The sequence below is a fragment of the Heterodontus francisci genome, chromosome 10 (genome assembly GCF_036365525.1).
Source record: "Heterodontus francisci isolate sHetFra1 chromosome 10, sHetFra1.hap1, whole genome shotgun sequence".
NCBI classification, from domain to species: domain Eukaryota; kingdom Metazoa; phylum Chordata; class Chondrichthyes; order Heterodontiformes; family Heterodontidae; genus Heterodontus; species Heterodontus francisci.
The window spans coordinates 48521948-48536220 of NC_090380.1; the positions used below are offsets into that span (position 1 = coordinate 48521948).

The following is a 14273-nucleotide window of genomic DNA, read 5'->3' on the forward strand; positions in this document are numbered from 1 at the left end:
GCCTGTATCTCTCTACTCTTTGCTGAAGCACTGGCTAGACATTCTGCATGGATTTCAGTATTCCTATAGGGTTTTATGTTCACAAGATAGATATAGCATGTGGAGGAATGTTTGGTCAAAGGATCGTTTTGAACATTGGCGGAGCCAGTGTTTCCAAAACTAGGCAATAGTCTATTCCATAAGTAACATAAAAAACAGATTAACTGGTCATTCATCTTGTTATTTTGGGATCTTTCTGTGTGCTGAATAGTTGCTGTGTTTATCTATGTAACTAAAGGTGCACTTAAAAATAATTTATTGTACATGCAGCACATGCAGACATTTGAGGCTCCGTACAAAGCCAACTCTTTCTTTTCTTTAGATGGCTCCTGATGTGAACAAATTCTTCCTTATCCAATGTGTGAAGTTTGGTCTCATGGCTCTTCTGTCCCTAGTTTTGCACACCATGTTCCCTAGCAATCCACCTTATCAAAACCTTTTCTTTCTAATGATGATAATGGCTCTGTAATTTCATGGCAGTTCTCTTGATCTGCTATCACTTCAGTGGAGCACAGGTGTAAGTGGCCATTTTGAGCCAATTGTGCCATTTCTTAGAGGGGGGTCATTGATTTTCTGCCAAAGTTGTAGCAGTAGATTAGGAAATCTGTAAAAAAAAAAAAGTGAATATCTTTAACTTTGAAACTCTTTTCATAATTCAGTTGTGGCATCATCTCTTTTGCATTTCTCTGGATTCTTCCCACTGCCTTCATATTATTTTTAACACAGACTGCATTTGAACAAAAATCTCCACCGAACCATTCTTCTTAAATAGATATTATGTCAATCACATTACACTCTAATAATGGCTGTGTAGAATGGAATTATATAAAGAATACCGAATATCTTCAAGGGAATTGCAAAGCACTGACACATTTAAGGATGCTCCTGTTTTTATAAACTGAGACAGCCTCTTTGGCAAGATTCTTACCCACATTCCACCCTCACGGCTTACTAAAGTTATGTGAACCCAAGGATTGTTTGCTGCCTTAAAATTTAGCAGTCATCTGTTAGCACTTATAGTAGATTGAGAAGTTTTGCTTTAAAATTAATCTTACTGTTTGATGTAGAGATTTTCTGATGCCAGTTAAAGATGAAAGTTGTGTTGCATGTTGTAGGGCCTGAGGGTACAACAGCGCATGACGGGGCCTGTAGTATCATCGGATTACAGAAATATTCACTGTCTTGTATACATCATAAGTCAGCAACATAATAGAGGGACCCAACTGACATCTTAAACCATGGAGTTGGCATTGAGTTTAAGTCCAAGGCTATATTACTTTTTAATTCCCATCTACCTTTATTTATGTACATATTTATTCTTAAAATGTCCAATTATGTTTTTTATTCTTGACGTTATACATTGCTGATGATTTTCTTGTATTTAAAGCTGCCTAGATTCTTGTTTAGTCTTGTTGGTTTGTGTTATAAACTCGTACAGTGCAAGCAAATGTATAATATTGATCCTGTGACTGACACAAGTACATTGCAAGGTTATTTCTTTACACAAAGGTATTGGGTACAGGCTTCCTTGTGTATATTGTAAAATGAACCTCTTGTTTCAGGTGAGGATGAAATGCTGAGTCCTCCCCAGAGTACAAGCACTGGATTGGAGGAAGTGATGGAGCAGCTCAATAATTCCTTTCCAAGCTCCCGACGTAAGTAGATTTCAAATCTTGTTAGTATTGCAGGTTAGCCTCATAAGCTGTTTACCTGATAACATTTCAAATTCCTGACAAAATGATGAAGCTGAATGAATGTTGGTAAAATGGCAAATAAAATCAGGAAAACACTTGAGGTTACTGATGCTACACACTGATGTTGATTCAGCTCTCTCTTATCTTCAGAGCAGTTCTGCACCTTCCCCCATACCAATGTGCCATCAGCATTCAGTATTTAAGCACAAATATTTCTAAAAAGCCACCAGAAAAGGGAGCAGGAAAAACTGAAGAACGTTTACTGTGAAAATGCTATTTTTATAATACAATACAATAAATAGAGCAATTATAATGAGGAGCCATGCTCATTGATGGGCTACATGTCTGATCAATTGGGAACAAATTAGTTAGGACCAAGGGTGGGATATAAATTGTGTCTGTGGCTCCTCATAACAATTATGCTCAGGCTACATGTTAAGTAAGTAATTCATTCATAAGAATTTGATGTAAATATTCATTTTAAAAACAGATTATATTTGCGTAGGTGCCAGACTCGTTCATGGATATTAGTGAAACATTTCTGTTATGTTCTTCTTCATTGAGGTGATATTATGTGTTTTAATTTTTTATCTCTGTGCTAAAATTAATGTAAGTTATTCATAATCTTTACATTCTGATTCTTTTTTCTCTGTTGTTAAATATCAGGCTGTTGCAAATAAACATCTGTGACTTTGCTCACAGAATAGAGACTGTACGGTTCACTGATGGCAAGAATTCTCAATGAGACCTATTTACTAAACTCATGGGTCTCTGATCCGTGTTTTGTTTATACCAAAAAAGATAATTGACTAGCCAATAGATAGCACTCCATGACACTAATGAGTAGCTGAAGTCAATAGACCAGAAAAACCAGTCACTGGCCCATGCAAAGTTACCTGGCCTCTGACAGAAAGGTGCTACCATTGGCTTCAGTGCAGTACAGTTCAGATAGAGAAAACTGACCAAGGTCGGTTGAAAGTGCTCGTGTGTAATGTGTGGTAAGGATAGGATCGGGCTCAGTTGTGATTCCCCCCAGTACCCCTTCCTTGCCCCACAGTTGAATAACCTGTTGACTTTAGGTTCACTTGTGAAGGGTGTTCACTTGAGATTGGTACTCGGAGGACTATGCCCAATTAAGGAGTCAACACCTTTCGGAAAGGAGATGGAGAGGGGGGAGCATTGGCAGGAAAAGAAGGCTTAAACATCAAAAGTATTTTGAAATAATCTGATACTGAGCTGCGTGGTGGGGAATAGTTTTTACTGTTTGGAGATTATTGCTGTGCATGTAGAATCTGAGATGTGGGGTGGGGGATTTCTGTGGCTTACTGGCACTGTAGATGCCGATATGAAGATTCTTTATTTCTGTATTTTTCTACAAGTATTGAACAGAGGATTTCTTCATGAATACACATACTATATGTAGCGACTAGAGAGATCATAAATCTTTTAAAACTTAAACCGACTGGGCTGAAACATTTTGTGGGAAGCCTCCACTGTTGACCCTGCCACCGAGCATCCATGGTCAGGAACATAGGAGTAGGGGTCCGTGATTCAACCCCTCAAGCCTATTGCACCATTCAGTTAGATCATGCGTGGGAGGTGAGGGAGGGGTTCCCTATCTAGTATTTTTCTGGTTGGTGTCCATATCTTGGGCACCAGCTAGTTTTGTGAAAAGAGGTTGGTGGAGTTGCAGTGGAGATCTGCCACTCAACCCTATGCTAGTAGCCCAGCTGATCATCAAATTTCAAAGAGCCAAGACCCAGGCACGGACGCCCTCTCTACTCAGATGGGTCCAACTTCCACCACCTTTCACCCAGAGTACCAGGCATTCAGCTGACCCCAGGACAGGAATAACGGAACCTCTGGCCAAGGAGCGCCCCCCCACCCCCGCCCCCGAAAGCCCTTCTACGTCACAAAATCATGTCTAGAGTGAACAGAGGTTCCACCCTAAGCAAGGCCTCACGTAGATTCATAGCACAGGCCACACCCTGTGGTCTGAATTTTACAGATCCCCGACATCAGGGGTCGTGGCGGGGTGGGAGGTTTGTGGGGCGGAAAATGCCTCCGGGAGAGGCCTGCCACGGACCTCGACGCCAGGAAGGCCTGGCCCAAAATTGATGGCGGCAGAGAGGCCTCATGGTGGTTCCTCCTCCCCACCCCCCCGAACCACGGGTCGCTCAGCAACGGGAGCCCAATTTCAATATTTAAATTCATTAAAATAAACTAATTAATTACCATTATGCTCCCACCGTCTGTCCTGGAGTGATCTTCGTGCTGGTGGCCGGCACTCTTGTGCCTTCGGATCCGTGTCCAGGGAACCAAGGTGGAACACTGGTGGGGAGGGGGAAGCAAGTAACTTTCTCAGTTCGGGAGGTGGGAGGAGCAGGGTCAAAGTCATATGATTGGTGTAGGGGATGGTGGGAAGGGTTATAGTGTAAAGTTTATGCACTTTGGGGGGGGGGGGGGGGATTTTTTTTTCTTTTCCTGTTCTTTTTAAAAATCACTTTCTACACGATAAAGGTCGCATTAAGATTTTTTCCAAGAAGAAAGGGATTTTTATAAGAACTGTTTCAATAAAATCAGTATTGCTTTAAATCAATATATCCTTAGATTCACCATGAGCAACACCATGAGAAATCTACTCACAGTTAAAAACAAATTGTGTGATTGCATGTCGCTGATCTTTCACTAGCAGCGGGTTCTGTGACAAGGATGACAGCAATCCCCAAAATGAGTGATATTTAAAGCACTCAGTACTAGCCAGCTGCTATCTTACAGCTTCATAGATGTAATATATGTGGATTTTCGAAAGGCCTTCGAGAAGGTAGGGTGTAGTAGGCTCATGAACAGGGTCAGAGCATGTGGAGTCAGGGGACATGTAACAGAATGGATAGCAAGCTGGCTAAAAAACAGGAGAGAGAGAGAGAGTACAGGTTAATGACAGTTGCTCAAACTGGCAAAAGGTGGGAAGTAGTGTTCCACAGGAATCGGTGCTGAAACCACTGTTGTTCATCATTTACATGAACGATTTGGACTCGGAAATCAGAAGTACAATTCCAAACTTTGCATATTATACCAAATTAGGGGGAATTGTTAATACAAAGGAAGTTTGTGACAAAATACAAGACATTAATAAACTTGCAGAACGGGTGTGTAATTGACAAATGAATTTTAATATAGATAAGGAGGTCACGTACTCCTTGCAAAATAAGTGTCTAAATGGAGCAGCAGACCAATGGGATCTGGGGTACAGAGACACAAATCACTAGGGGTATCAACAGAGGTGAATAAGGCCATAAAAAGTGAACAAAGTACTGGGGTTCATCACTAGATGGATAGAATTGAAAGACAGCAAAACGATGTTAACCTTGTATAAAACCTTGATTAGATCAGATTTCAGGTATTGTATACAGCTCTGGTTTCCGTATTATGAAAAAGATATAGATGCACTGGAGAAAGTGCAAAAAAGAATTAAAATGACAATACCAAATCCGAGAGGTATACGTATCAGGAAAGCTTGAAGAGGCTGGGGCTTTTCTCTCCAGGAAAGACAAAGGGATGAACTGACAGAAGCCTTTAAAATTATGAAGGGTTTTGCCAGAGTAGACATAGAAAAGCTGTTTCCATTTGTGGAGGAAACCAAAACTGGGGTCCATACAACATTGTTAGAAATAAATCCAATAAGGAATTCAGGAGAAATGTTTTAACCCAGAAAGTGTTTAGAATAGGTAACTTGTTACCACAAGGAGTAGTTGAGGCAAATAGCATGGATGCATTTAAGGGAATGCTAGATAAGAAAAAAAGAATGGCTTGCATTCATATAGCACCTTTCACAACCTCAGATGTCCCAAATTGCTTTACAGCCAATGAAGTACTTCTTGAAGTTGTTGTAATGCAGAAATAAGCACATGAGGGAGAAATGACTGGAAGGATATGTTAATGGGACTAGATGAAGTAGGGTGGGAGGAGGCTTGTGTGGAGCAGAAAACTGGCATCTGCCAGTTGGGCCAAATGGCCTGTTACTGTGCTGTACATTAATTCCTTGTAATAAGGGGCAATGCATTGTTTTATTTCCAATGCTTAGAGTTCAGAAGGAATGGTATTTCAACTGGCTGTTGGGACTAAAATTTGTCAGCATACAGGATAAATTTATGGTTCATATTACGATCTTTTATTCCTGATATCTTGAGAAATAAGATACTTTCATTGTAGACGCTCTTTGAATCGGATTTCTTTTTAAGTGATTTTCAAAAGGAAGGCTTATAGAGTGATACAGCACTGAAACAGGCCCTTTGGCCCACCGAGTCTGTGCCAACCATCAACCACCCTTTTATACTAATCCTACATTAATCCCATATTCCCTACCACATCCCCACCTTCCCTCAATTCTCCTACCACCTACCTACACTAGGGGCAATTTACAATGGCCAATTTACCTATCAACCTGCAAGTCTTTGGCTGTGGGAGGAAACTGGAGCACCCGGCGGAAACCCATGCAGCCACAGGCAAACTCTGTACAGACACTGACCTGAACCGAACCCAGGTCACTGGAGCTGTGAGGCTCCAGTGCTAACCACTGCGCTACTGTGCTGCCCAACATTGAGCATCTCTCAAGCATTCACACACTGTTTCAATGAGAGTGCAACATGATGCTTTACGATTTTAAAGAGGTTTCCTAATCAAAAAAACAACAGTTTGCATTAATTTAGTCTTTAACATGAAAAATATTTGAAGGCTCTTCATAGAGGTGTGAGGAAATCAGAACCCAAGGCAAAGAAGGAAAGACTGACCAAAAGCTTGTTCAAAGAGGTATATTTTAGGCAGGATCTTAAAGCAGGAGTGGCGGATTTAAGGAGGGAATTCCGCTGCATGATTCCGAGGCAGCTGAAGCTTTGTCACCAACTATGGGGTGAAAGGATGCATACGAGGGGCCGGATTCAGAATCATGGAAAGTTTGAGGATTGAAAGGTTGGTGAAGATTACAGAGATAGGGAGAGGTGGTGAGTCCATGGTGAGATTTAAACACCCGGATGAGAATTTTTAATTTGAGACGTTATGGGATTGAGAGCCAATTTAGATCAGAGAGGATGGGCTGAATTTTACCAGCCCTTCTACATCAGGGGTTGTGGCGGGAATGGCCCACCACGACCCCCAACACCGAGAAGGCCTCGCTGCATTTTACCGGCGGCGGTGAGGCCTCGGTGCGGCTCCCTGTCGCCTTCATTTAAATATTATAATTAATTTAAAAAACATGCAAATCAACTTACCTCGTCCCGGCGGCCATCCCACGCCGATATATGGCTGCCCGCTGCAACTCGCAAGCCTTTGGAACTCTGTTCAGAGTTCCGAGGCGAGACACTGATGGGGAGGGGGAGGAGTGAAATTAGCGGGGTGGGGGCGGCGCGGGGAGAGGGGAAAACAATTTTTATCGGCTGTGGGTTGGTGGGAAGGGGTTGAAGAGTAAATGTGACGAGGTGGTGGGGGGACGTCATGGTGGGATTAAAGTTAATGTTCCTGATAAAGGCCAATAAAAAAAAACATTGAGGGTGTTGGGAAAGGGCCTCCAGATTCTAATTATTTTTTCAAACAAAATCCAAAGTGATGTGACTTTAAAAATGCAAATTTTTGTTCAGGGCTTCAAGCCTTTTAAAAATGGTGCCGGATGCCCCCTCTATTTAAATGAGCCCCTGCGCGAAATATCGCTGGGGTTCAGCGGCGGCGCTTGTGCACCTGATGGCCACCGACATAAAAGCGTGCCGCCACGATGTGCAGCGTGCTAATAAAATTCAGCCCGATGTGTGGAATGGGTGAGTGGGACAGGATATGGACAGCAAAATTTTGGTTCAGCTGAAATTTCCAAAGTGGGGGCATTGGAGGCTTGCCAGGAGAACATTGGATTAATTAGATCTGGCAGTGACAAAAACATAGATCAGAGTTTCAGCAGCAGATGGCTTTGATCTTATGGAAGTAGAAGTAGGCACCCTGCGTGATGGATTAAATAGGATCCCAAGGTTGCGTTTAGCCAGAGAGAGTGGCCAGGCAGGGAAGTTGGGAGTCAGTTCTGAGGGTACCAAGTTTGTGGTGGGGTTCTGAGAAGATAACTTTGGTCTTCCAATGTTTAATTGGAGGAAGTGAAAGCTTATCCAACACAGAAGCAGTGGAGGTGTCCGGGTAGAAATGGGTATCATCTGTTTACATGCAGAAGCTTCCCTTTTTCTGTGGATAATACCTTCAAGGGCAGCATATAAATGAAGAAAAGGAAGGGGTTGAGGATGAATCCGTGGGAGACTCCAGGATGGAAAGTGAAATGATTGTAGGCCAATTTCAGATAGATATGAGTAGAAGCAAGCAAGATCAGACTCTAATTATTATTATTAGCATTACGCTCATTGAGGTTCCAGAGCCTTGTCATCCGCCTGCTCAAGTGATCAGTCTCTCTGTGTAAATGTCAGCAGGATACTTAACTATAGATCCTCTCTTTTACATCTGCAAATAAACGCACTTTTGAGCAGAAGTAGCTGAATGGCAATCAGTTGTAGGAATTTTGGCTGATGTTTGCTGTCTGTAGCCAAGTAGCACTGAGACCATTGGTACCACCAACCTGTCCCCCACCACCAATACCCACCTGAGATCAACTCATCAGCAACCAGGGATTAAACCTGAAGTCTTCCTGAGCTGTATAGCTGAGTACCACACTGCACAATGCATTTACCAGTGGATCAAAGGAACTCCTTATATTTTTATATATAAGGACGTGTAATAAGACCCTGGAGCAAAACGTAATGCTTAGAGGTTTTGTTTCCTCTAGTACCGTACTGGTTAATGCATTTGCATAAAATTAATATACATAATTAAAACAGTCATTAGGTTAGCACAAAAGGAATTTTACATGAGCACATTAACCAAGAGCACTAGCAGAGGAAATTAAACCATCAAGCGTTTAAGAATTGATTCTGTATTCAAACGCCATCTTTCTTACAAATGTAAAACTGTTAACATCAGCAGTGTTTTATCCGATTGTCTTTGTGGTGATGCTAATGTCATTTTAATTTCCTTTACTGGGAGGATGGGTGGCGAGAGAACAGAGTCTCTGAAATAAGCAGATACAAATAACACTCCTGAAGGAATTCAAACCCTGCTTCCCCAGAGGGATTTTCTACTGTTCTTCATGCTGGTTCTTGTGTTGTGGAATGAATTAGGCAGCTGTTAGATCCATGCAAAGAAGCAGACACCACATTGTAGGTTACCTCTCTATAAATGATTTATGTAATGGTGTCTGGTATTGCCTTGTGGGGACAAGATATTTTCTGTAAAAGGTTTGGTAAATTTTCTTTCATGAAACTTAACATCTTTTCATAAGAGTAACCTGTTAAGTACATGTTTTTTTTTAAAGTGCTGTTTTGCTAAATGTGGCGTAGGTCCAATTTCTCTTATTCTTACCTGGTGGTGGTGGGAAGTACATCTGCACACGTCTAAACAAGTCGATGATTAGTTTGTGTTTGTTTAAGAGAATGAGCTTGCGTGCGCACGCACAGATCAACGACTGTTGTAGCCACGTAAAATGTTATTGGTTATTGATGCGTGCTTAAGATATTTTTACACCTGTGCATGCTGGTTGAAAGTGAGTAACCTACAAGTCAATGTTAGCATAGTTAAATAATTTTTCAATAGCAAAATGCCAAAATATGCTGGTGTTTTTTGTTTGATCACTAAGTGTGCTTGGCAGATACTGAATATTATTATGGATGCTGGATAGGTTTAATCATTATGACCTTAGTGAAATTGAACTTGGAAAAAGATACAGATATGAATAATGTTAAGATTTAACTGTTCAATATTCTTAATAACTTTGTTTCTTAAGTTGAGACAGCATTGTTGGTTGTGCTACTAAGGAGATATGAAGGATGCTGTTGTATATTGGAAGGGTTTTAGAGTAGCTGTTTATGAACTAAAGCAAGCCTAATAGTTATCAGTAAATGAAATACAATGAGGAATGCTGCAGAGGCAGCACAGGCTCAAAGCAAGGGCTGAGGATCGATAGAAATTGATCTTTGGGCCTCCTTTGAATAATTGGGGTGAGCTGCTGGTGCTGGTTGCATTTCCATAGGCAACGCGTCCAATGACGAAAGCCAGTTGCTGGCCATCTGCCTCACCAGCAGTGGCTCTGAGGTAAGTATTGCGAGGGAGGTGTTGGAGTTGGAGTTGGCTGCAGTGAGGGTGTGGAGATGATTCCGATGCCTGTGGAGTTGAAAGTACACTCCTGCACTTCCTGCCTCCACAGGAAGGGGTTTTGGGTAAAACGATTGCTCTAAACGTACCTTTTATTGGCAGCTGCGAGGTTTGCTGAAGAATTCTGATAGGGTCACGTCTGATGTCTGTCTACTCATCAGGAACTAGTTTTGATAAGGATGCCTTCAATAGGTTTTAGGAGCCTTATTTAATATATACAAGATGCTGTTTTAAGTGTGCACTTTGGGTGCCTGATAAATAGGGCCCACAACAATAGCAGATTGGCACAGCTTGTCTTGCTGCTAAATTGGTTTGCTTTGCATCCATTTTAAGCTTAGAAATGGTTGCGATGCATACCAACTTATACCCTGTTCACTCTAGGGATTCAGGTGAAGCCCAAGGGAGGGAAGCTGGAATGTTTTACGTGTAGCTTGCGATTGGATTACTTCCTTAAATTCACCTACAGGTATCAGTTACAATTGTAATATATATAAGATACAGAATTTGGTCCAAGATAGTTTTTCTTCCTGTTAAAACAATCCATTTCTTTGACAACAAGAAGATTTTCCAGTGTTACTTGAGTTTGAAAGCAGAGCCATAGAACAAAGCTGATTGTCAATTTGTGATTTATGAATTGAAGGTAAATTGGTCACACAACCTGCAGAATTACCAATTTTCTTTTTGCAGATGAAAGCATTTTGTTATTGGTATATATTAGAATCGAGTAACTATAAAAAGTGGAAAAATTTCCTGTTTTGTCAAATTTTCAGAATCTCGTTTGGCGTTTAGTCTAACATAGAGAAATGCATTCACTATGAGAGATGAAATCCTGTGATAGTTGCGACATGAATGATACTGTCTAGTCTTTAGTTCACAAAATTTAGGTGTCAAATTTTGACCACATATCACGAAAGCAGCAAATGATTGTACCAAGGATTCGGCCCGAGGATTGGGAGCAATTTAGGAGCAAGGGATGACCAAGAAACAGATAAAGAAAGGGAAAAAAGAATATGAATGCAAGCTAGCAAGAAACAAAAATGTGGACTGTAAAAGCTTCTTTAGGTATGTGAATAGGAAATGATTAGCCAGGACAAATGTGGGTCCATTACGGGCAGAGACAGGAAAATTTATAATGGAGAATAGGGAAATGGTGGAGAAACTAAACAATTACTTTGTGTCTGTCTTCACGGAGGAAGATACAGAAAATCTCCCAGAAATACTAGGGAACCAAGGAACTTGTGTAAATAAGGAACTGAAAGAAATTCGTATTAATGAAGAGATAGTCCTCGAAAAATTAACTGGATTGAAGGTTGATAAACCCCCTGGACCAGATGAACTGCATCTCAGAGTGTTGAAGGAGGTGGCAATAGAGACAGTAGATGCATTGGTGGTTATCTTTCAAAATTCTATAGATTCAGGAAAGGTTCCTGCAGACTGGAAAGTAGCAAATGTAACCCCACTATTTAAGAAAGGAGGGAAAGAGAAAACAGGGAACTGCAGACCTGTTAGTTTGACATCAGCAGGAGGGACAAAGTTAGAATCTATTATAAAGGATGTGATAATTGAACACAGAAAATAATGATATGATTGGACAGAGTCAACATGTATTTATGAAAAGGAAAGCATGTTTGACAAACCTGTTGGATTTTCTTGAGGATGTTACTTGTAACATAGATAAAGGAGAACCAGTGGATGTGGTGTATTTGGATTTCCAGAAGGCTTTTAATAAGGTCCCACACAGGAGGTTAGTAAACAAAATTAGAGCACATGGGATTGTAGGTAATATACTGATATGAATTGAGAATTGGTTAACAGACAGAAAACAGAGAGTAGAAATAAATGGGTCATTCTCAGGAAGGCACGCTGTTACTAGTGGGGTACCACAAGGATCAGTGCTGGGGCCACAGCTGTTCACAAACTATATAAATGATTTGGATGTGGGGACCAAATGTAATATTTCCAAATTTGCTGATGACACAAAACTAGGAGGGAATGTGAATTGTGAGGAGGGTGCAAGGAGGCTTCAAGGGGACTTGGCTAAGTGAGTGGGCAAGAACATGGCAGATAGAATATAGTATGAATAAGTGTGAAGTTATCCACTAGGTAGAGAAAACAGAAAGACAGAGTATTTCTTTAAATGGTGAGAGGTTGGGAAGTATTGATGCCCAAAGGGACCTGGGTGTCCATGTTCATGAGTCACTTAAAACTAGCAAGCAATTAGGGAGGCAAATAGAATGTTGGCCTTCATCACAAGGTGATCTAAATACAGGAGTAAAGAAGTCTTGCTGCAATTGTATAGAGCTTTGGTGAGATTGCACCTGGAGTATTGTGTACAGTTTTGTTCCCCTTAACTAAGGAAGGATGTACTTGCCATAGAGGGAGTGCAACAGAGGTTCACCAGCCTAATCTTTGGGATCGCAGGATTGTCATTTGAGGAGACATTGAGGAAACTAGGCCTGTATTCTCTAGAGTTTTGAAGAATGCGAGGTGATCTCATTGAAACTTAGAAAATTCTTCCAGGGCGTGACAGGGTGGATGTAGATAGGATGTTTCCCCTGGCTGGTGAGTCTAGAACCAGGGGACATAGTCTCAGAATAAAGGGTAGGCCATTTAAGACTGAGATGAGAAGGAATTTCTTCACTCAGAGGGTGGTGAATCTGTAGAATTCTGCACCCCAGAGGACTGTGGAAGCTCAATCATTGAGCATGTTCAAGACAGAAATCAATAGATTTCTGGATAGTAATGACATCAAGGGATATGGAGACAGCACAGGAAAGTGGTGTTGATGTAGATGATTAGTCATGATCTAATTGAATGACAGAGCAGAGAGCAGGCTCAGCAGGCTGAATGGCCTGCTCCTGCTCCTATGTTCCTAACTTCAGTTGTTACCAATTATTACAGTAAAGATCTTTATAATTATTAACTGGATAGTGAGATTATAACTGCAGTGAGCATCAAATATAATGTATATAGTGAGTTAATGGAGTAGCCAGCCATAATAATTAGAATTTGCACAAATGGACTCTATTACCAATAAAAAAAATTAACATTTGAATGTTTTTTTAATTGGATGATTTCAATAAAATTGCTGAGTCAAAAGGGAAGTACAATACATTTAAGTGGTATCTGATATTGGATAAATTCTGCTGTATATATGATAAACAGATGACTTTAACACAGCACAATTGTGAGCTGTACCTTACCAAAATTTAAATGATAATTACAAATATGAGCCTTGACATAAATGTTTAAAATCATTAACAGAGACAGCATGTGCATTGTTTCCAGTTATAGATTTGAACACTGTCTGTATATCTGGATGATAACTCTTGATGGGCTATGGAATGGTAATGGTGCCAGTTTTGCATAAGTTCACTTATTACATAAATGCAAAGAAAATCCCTGTGTTGATGTGCAGTCAGATTGAGAGAAATATGAGAGAAAAAGGTCTCATAAAAATGGTTGTATTGTAATATATGTACTGAGTTCCCCACAGTAGCAGTTGCTGTCGTAAATGTTTATTGGTTCAGTTGGTAGCTGAATGAGAAGCTTGAAGTCTGCAGCATACCCAACGCAAGCATCCCAGTGCAGTGCCAAGGAGGTGCTAAAATATTGGGAAACGCTGCCCTTGAGATGAGATGTTAAAACCTCATCTGTTCATTCTGGTGAATGATAAGTACCAAATCACATTAGATATCAACAAGCTTTACAGTACTGCTGGTGGAAAGCTCAAATTAATACATTTCTGTCCCCTAATGAGGGCACTCAATCAGAGACAACGTTGAACTGTTTGGGCTGAATTTTATAAGCTTGCCACCGTTCTCATTCTTGAAAGAAGGCGCAGTGCACACGTGACTTGTGCGCCACTGATCCTCTGCGATATTTCACGCAGGGGCTCACTTAAATGGAGGGAGTGGAACCGCTGATGCCATTTTTAAAGGACTTCAAGCCCTGCATTTTAATTGAAATTCTTAAAGTGAAGTGTTAAAACATTAAAGTGCAAGCTTTATTATCAGTGTAAATCCCCTCTCCCACCCCGCCAATGAGAACGCTATATCTGAATACCTGTTCCCAGACAAAATATTAAAAATTAGATTCCGACCTTTCCCCCTGACCTTTCACCACTTTATCCTTCAACCCCTTCACCCTGAAAATTACACTCCTCCCCACCAGTGTCACGCCTCAGAACTCTGAACGGAGTTTTGAAGGCGCGGGAGTTCCGGCCAGCGTCCGGAATATCGACGAGGGATGGCCATCGCTTCCAGGTAAATCATTATTATTTCACTTTAATATCATTTGCATGTGAAAATG

The 14273-nt window shown here is 40.9% G+C and overlaps 1 protein-coding gene across 8 annotated transcripts in view; it reads left to right on the forward strand.

Annotated features, from left to right (window-relative positions):
* dmd (dystrophin) overlaps positions 1-14273 on the forward strand; it is a 1950296-nt gene that overhangs the window by 1930496 nt on the left and 5527 nt on the right. For all 8 annotated transcript variants that reach the window (XM_068040560.1, XM_068040554.1, XM_068040555.1 and 5 more), the window contains one exon: positions 1602-1694. In XM_068040560.1, the coding sequence (XP_067896661.1) occupies positions 1602-1694 (93 nt within the window). The remainder of the gene's footprint in view (positions 1-1601; positions 1695-14273) is intronic.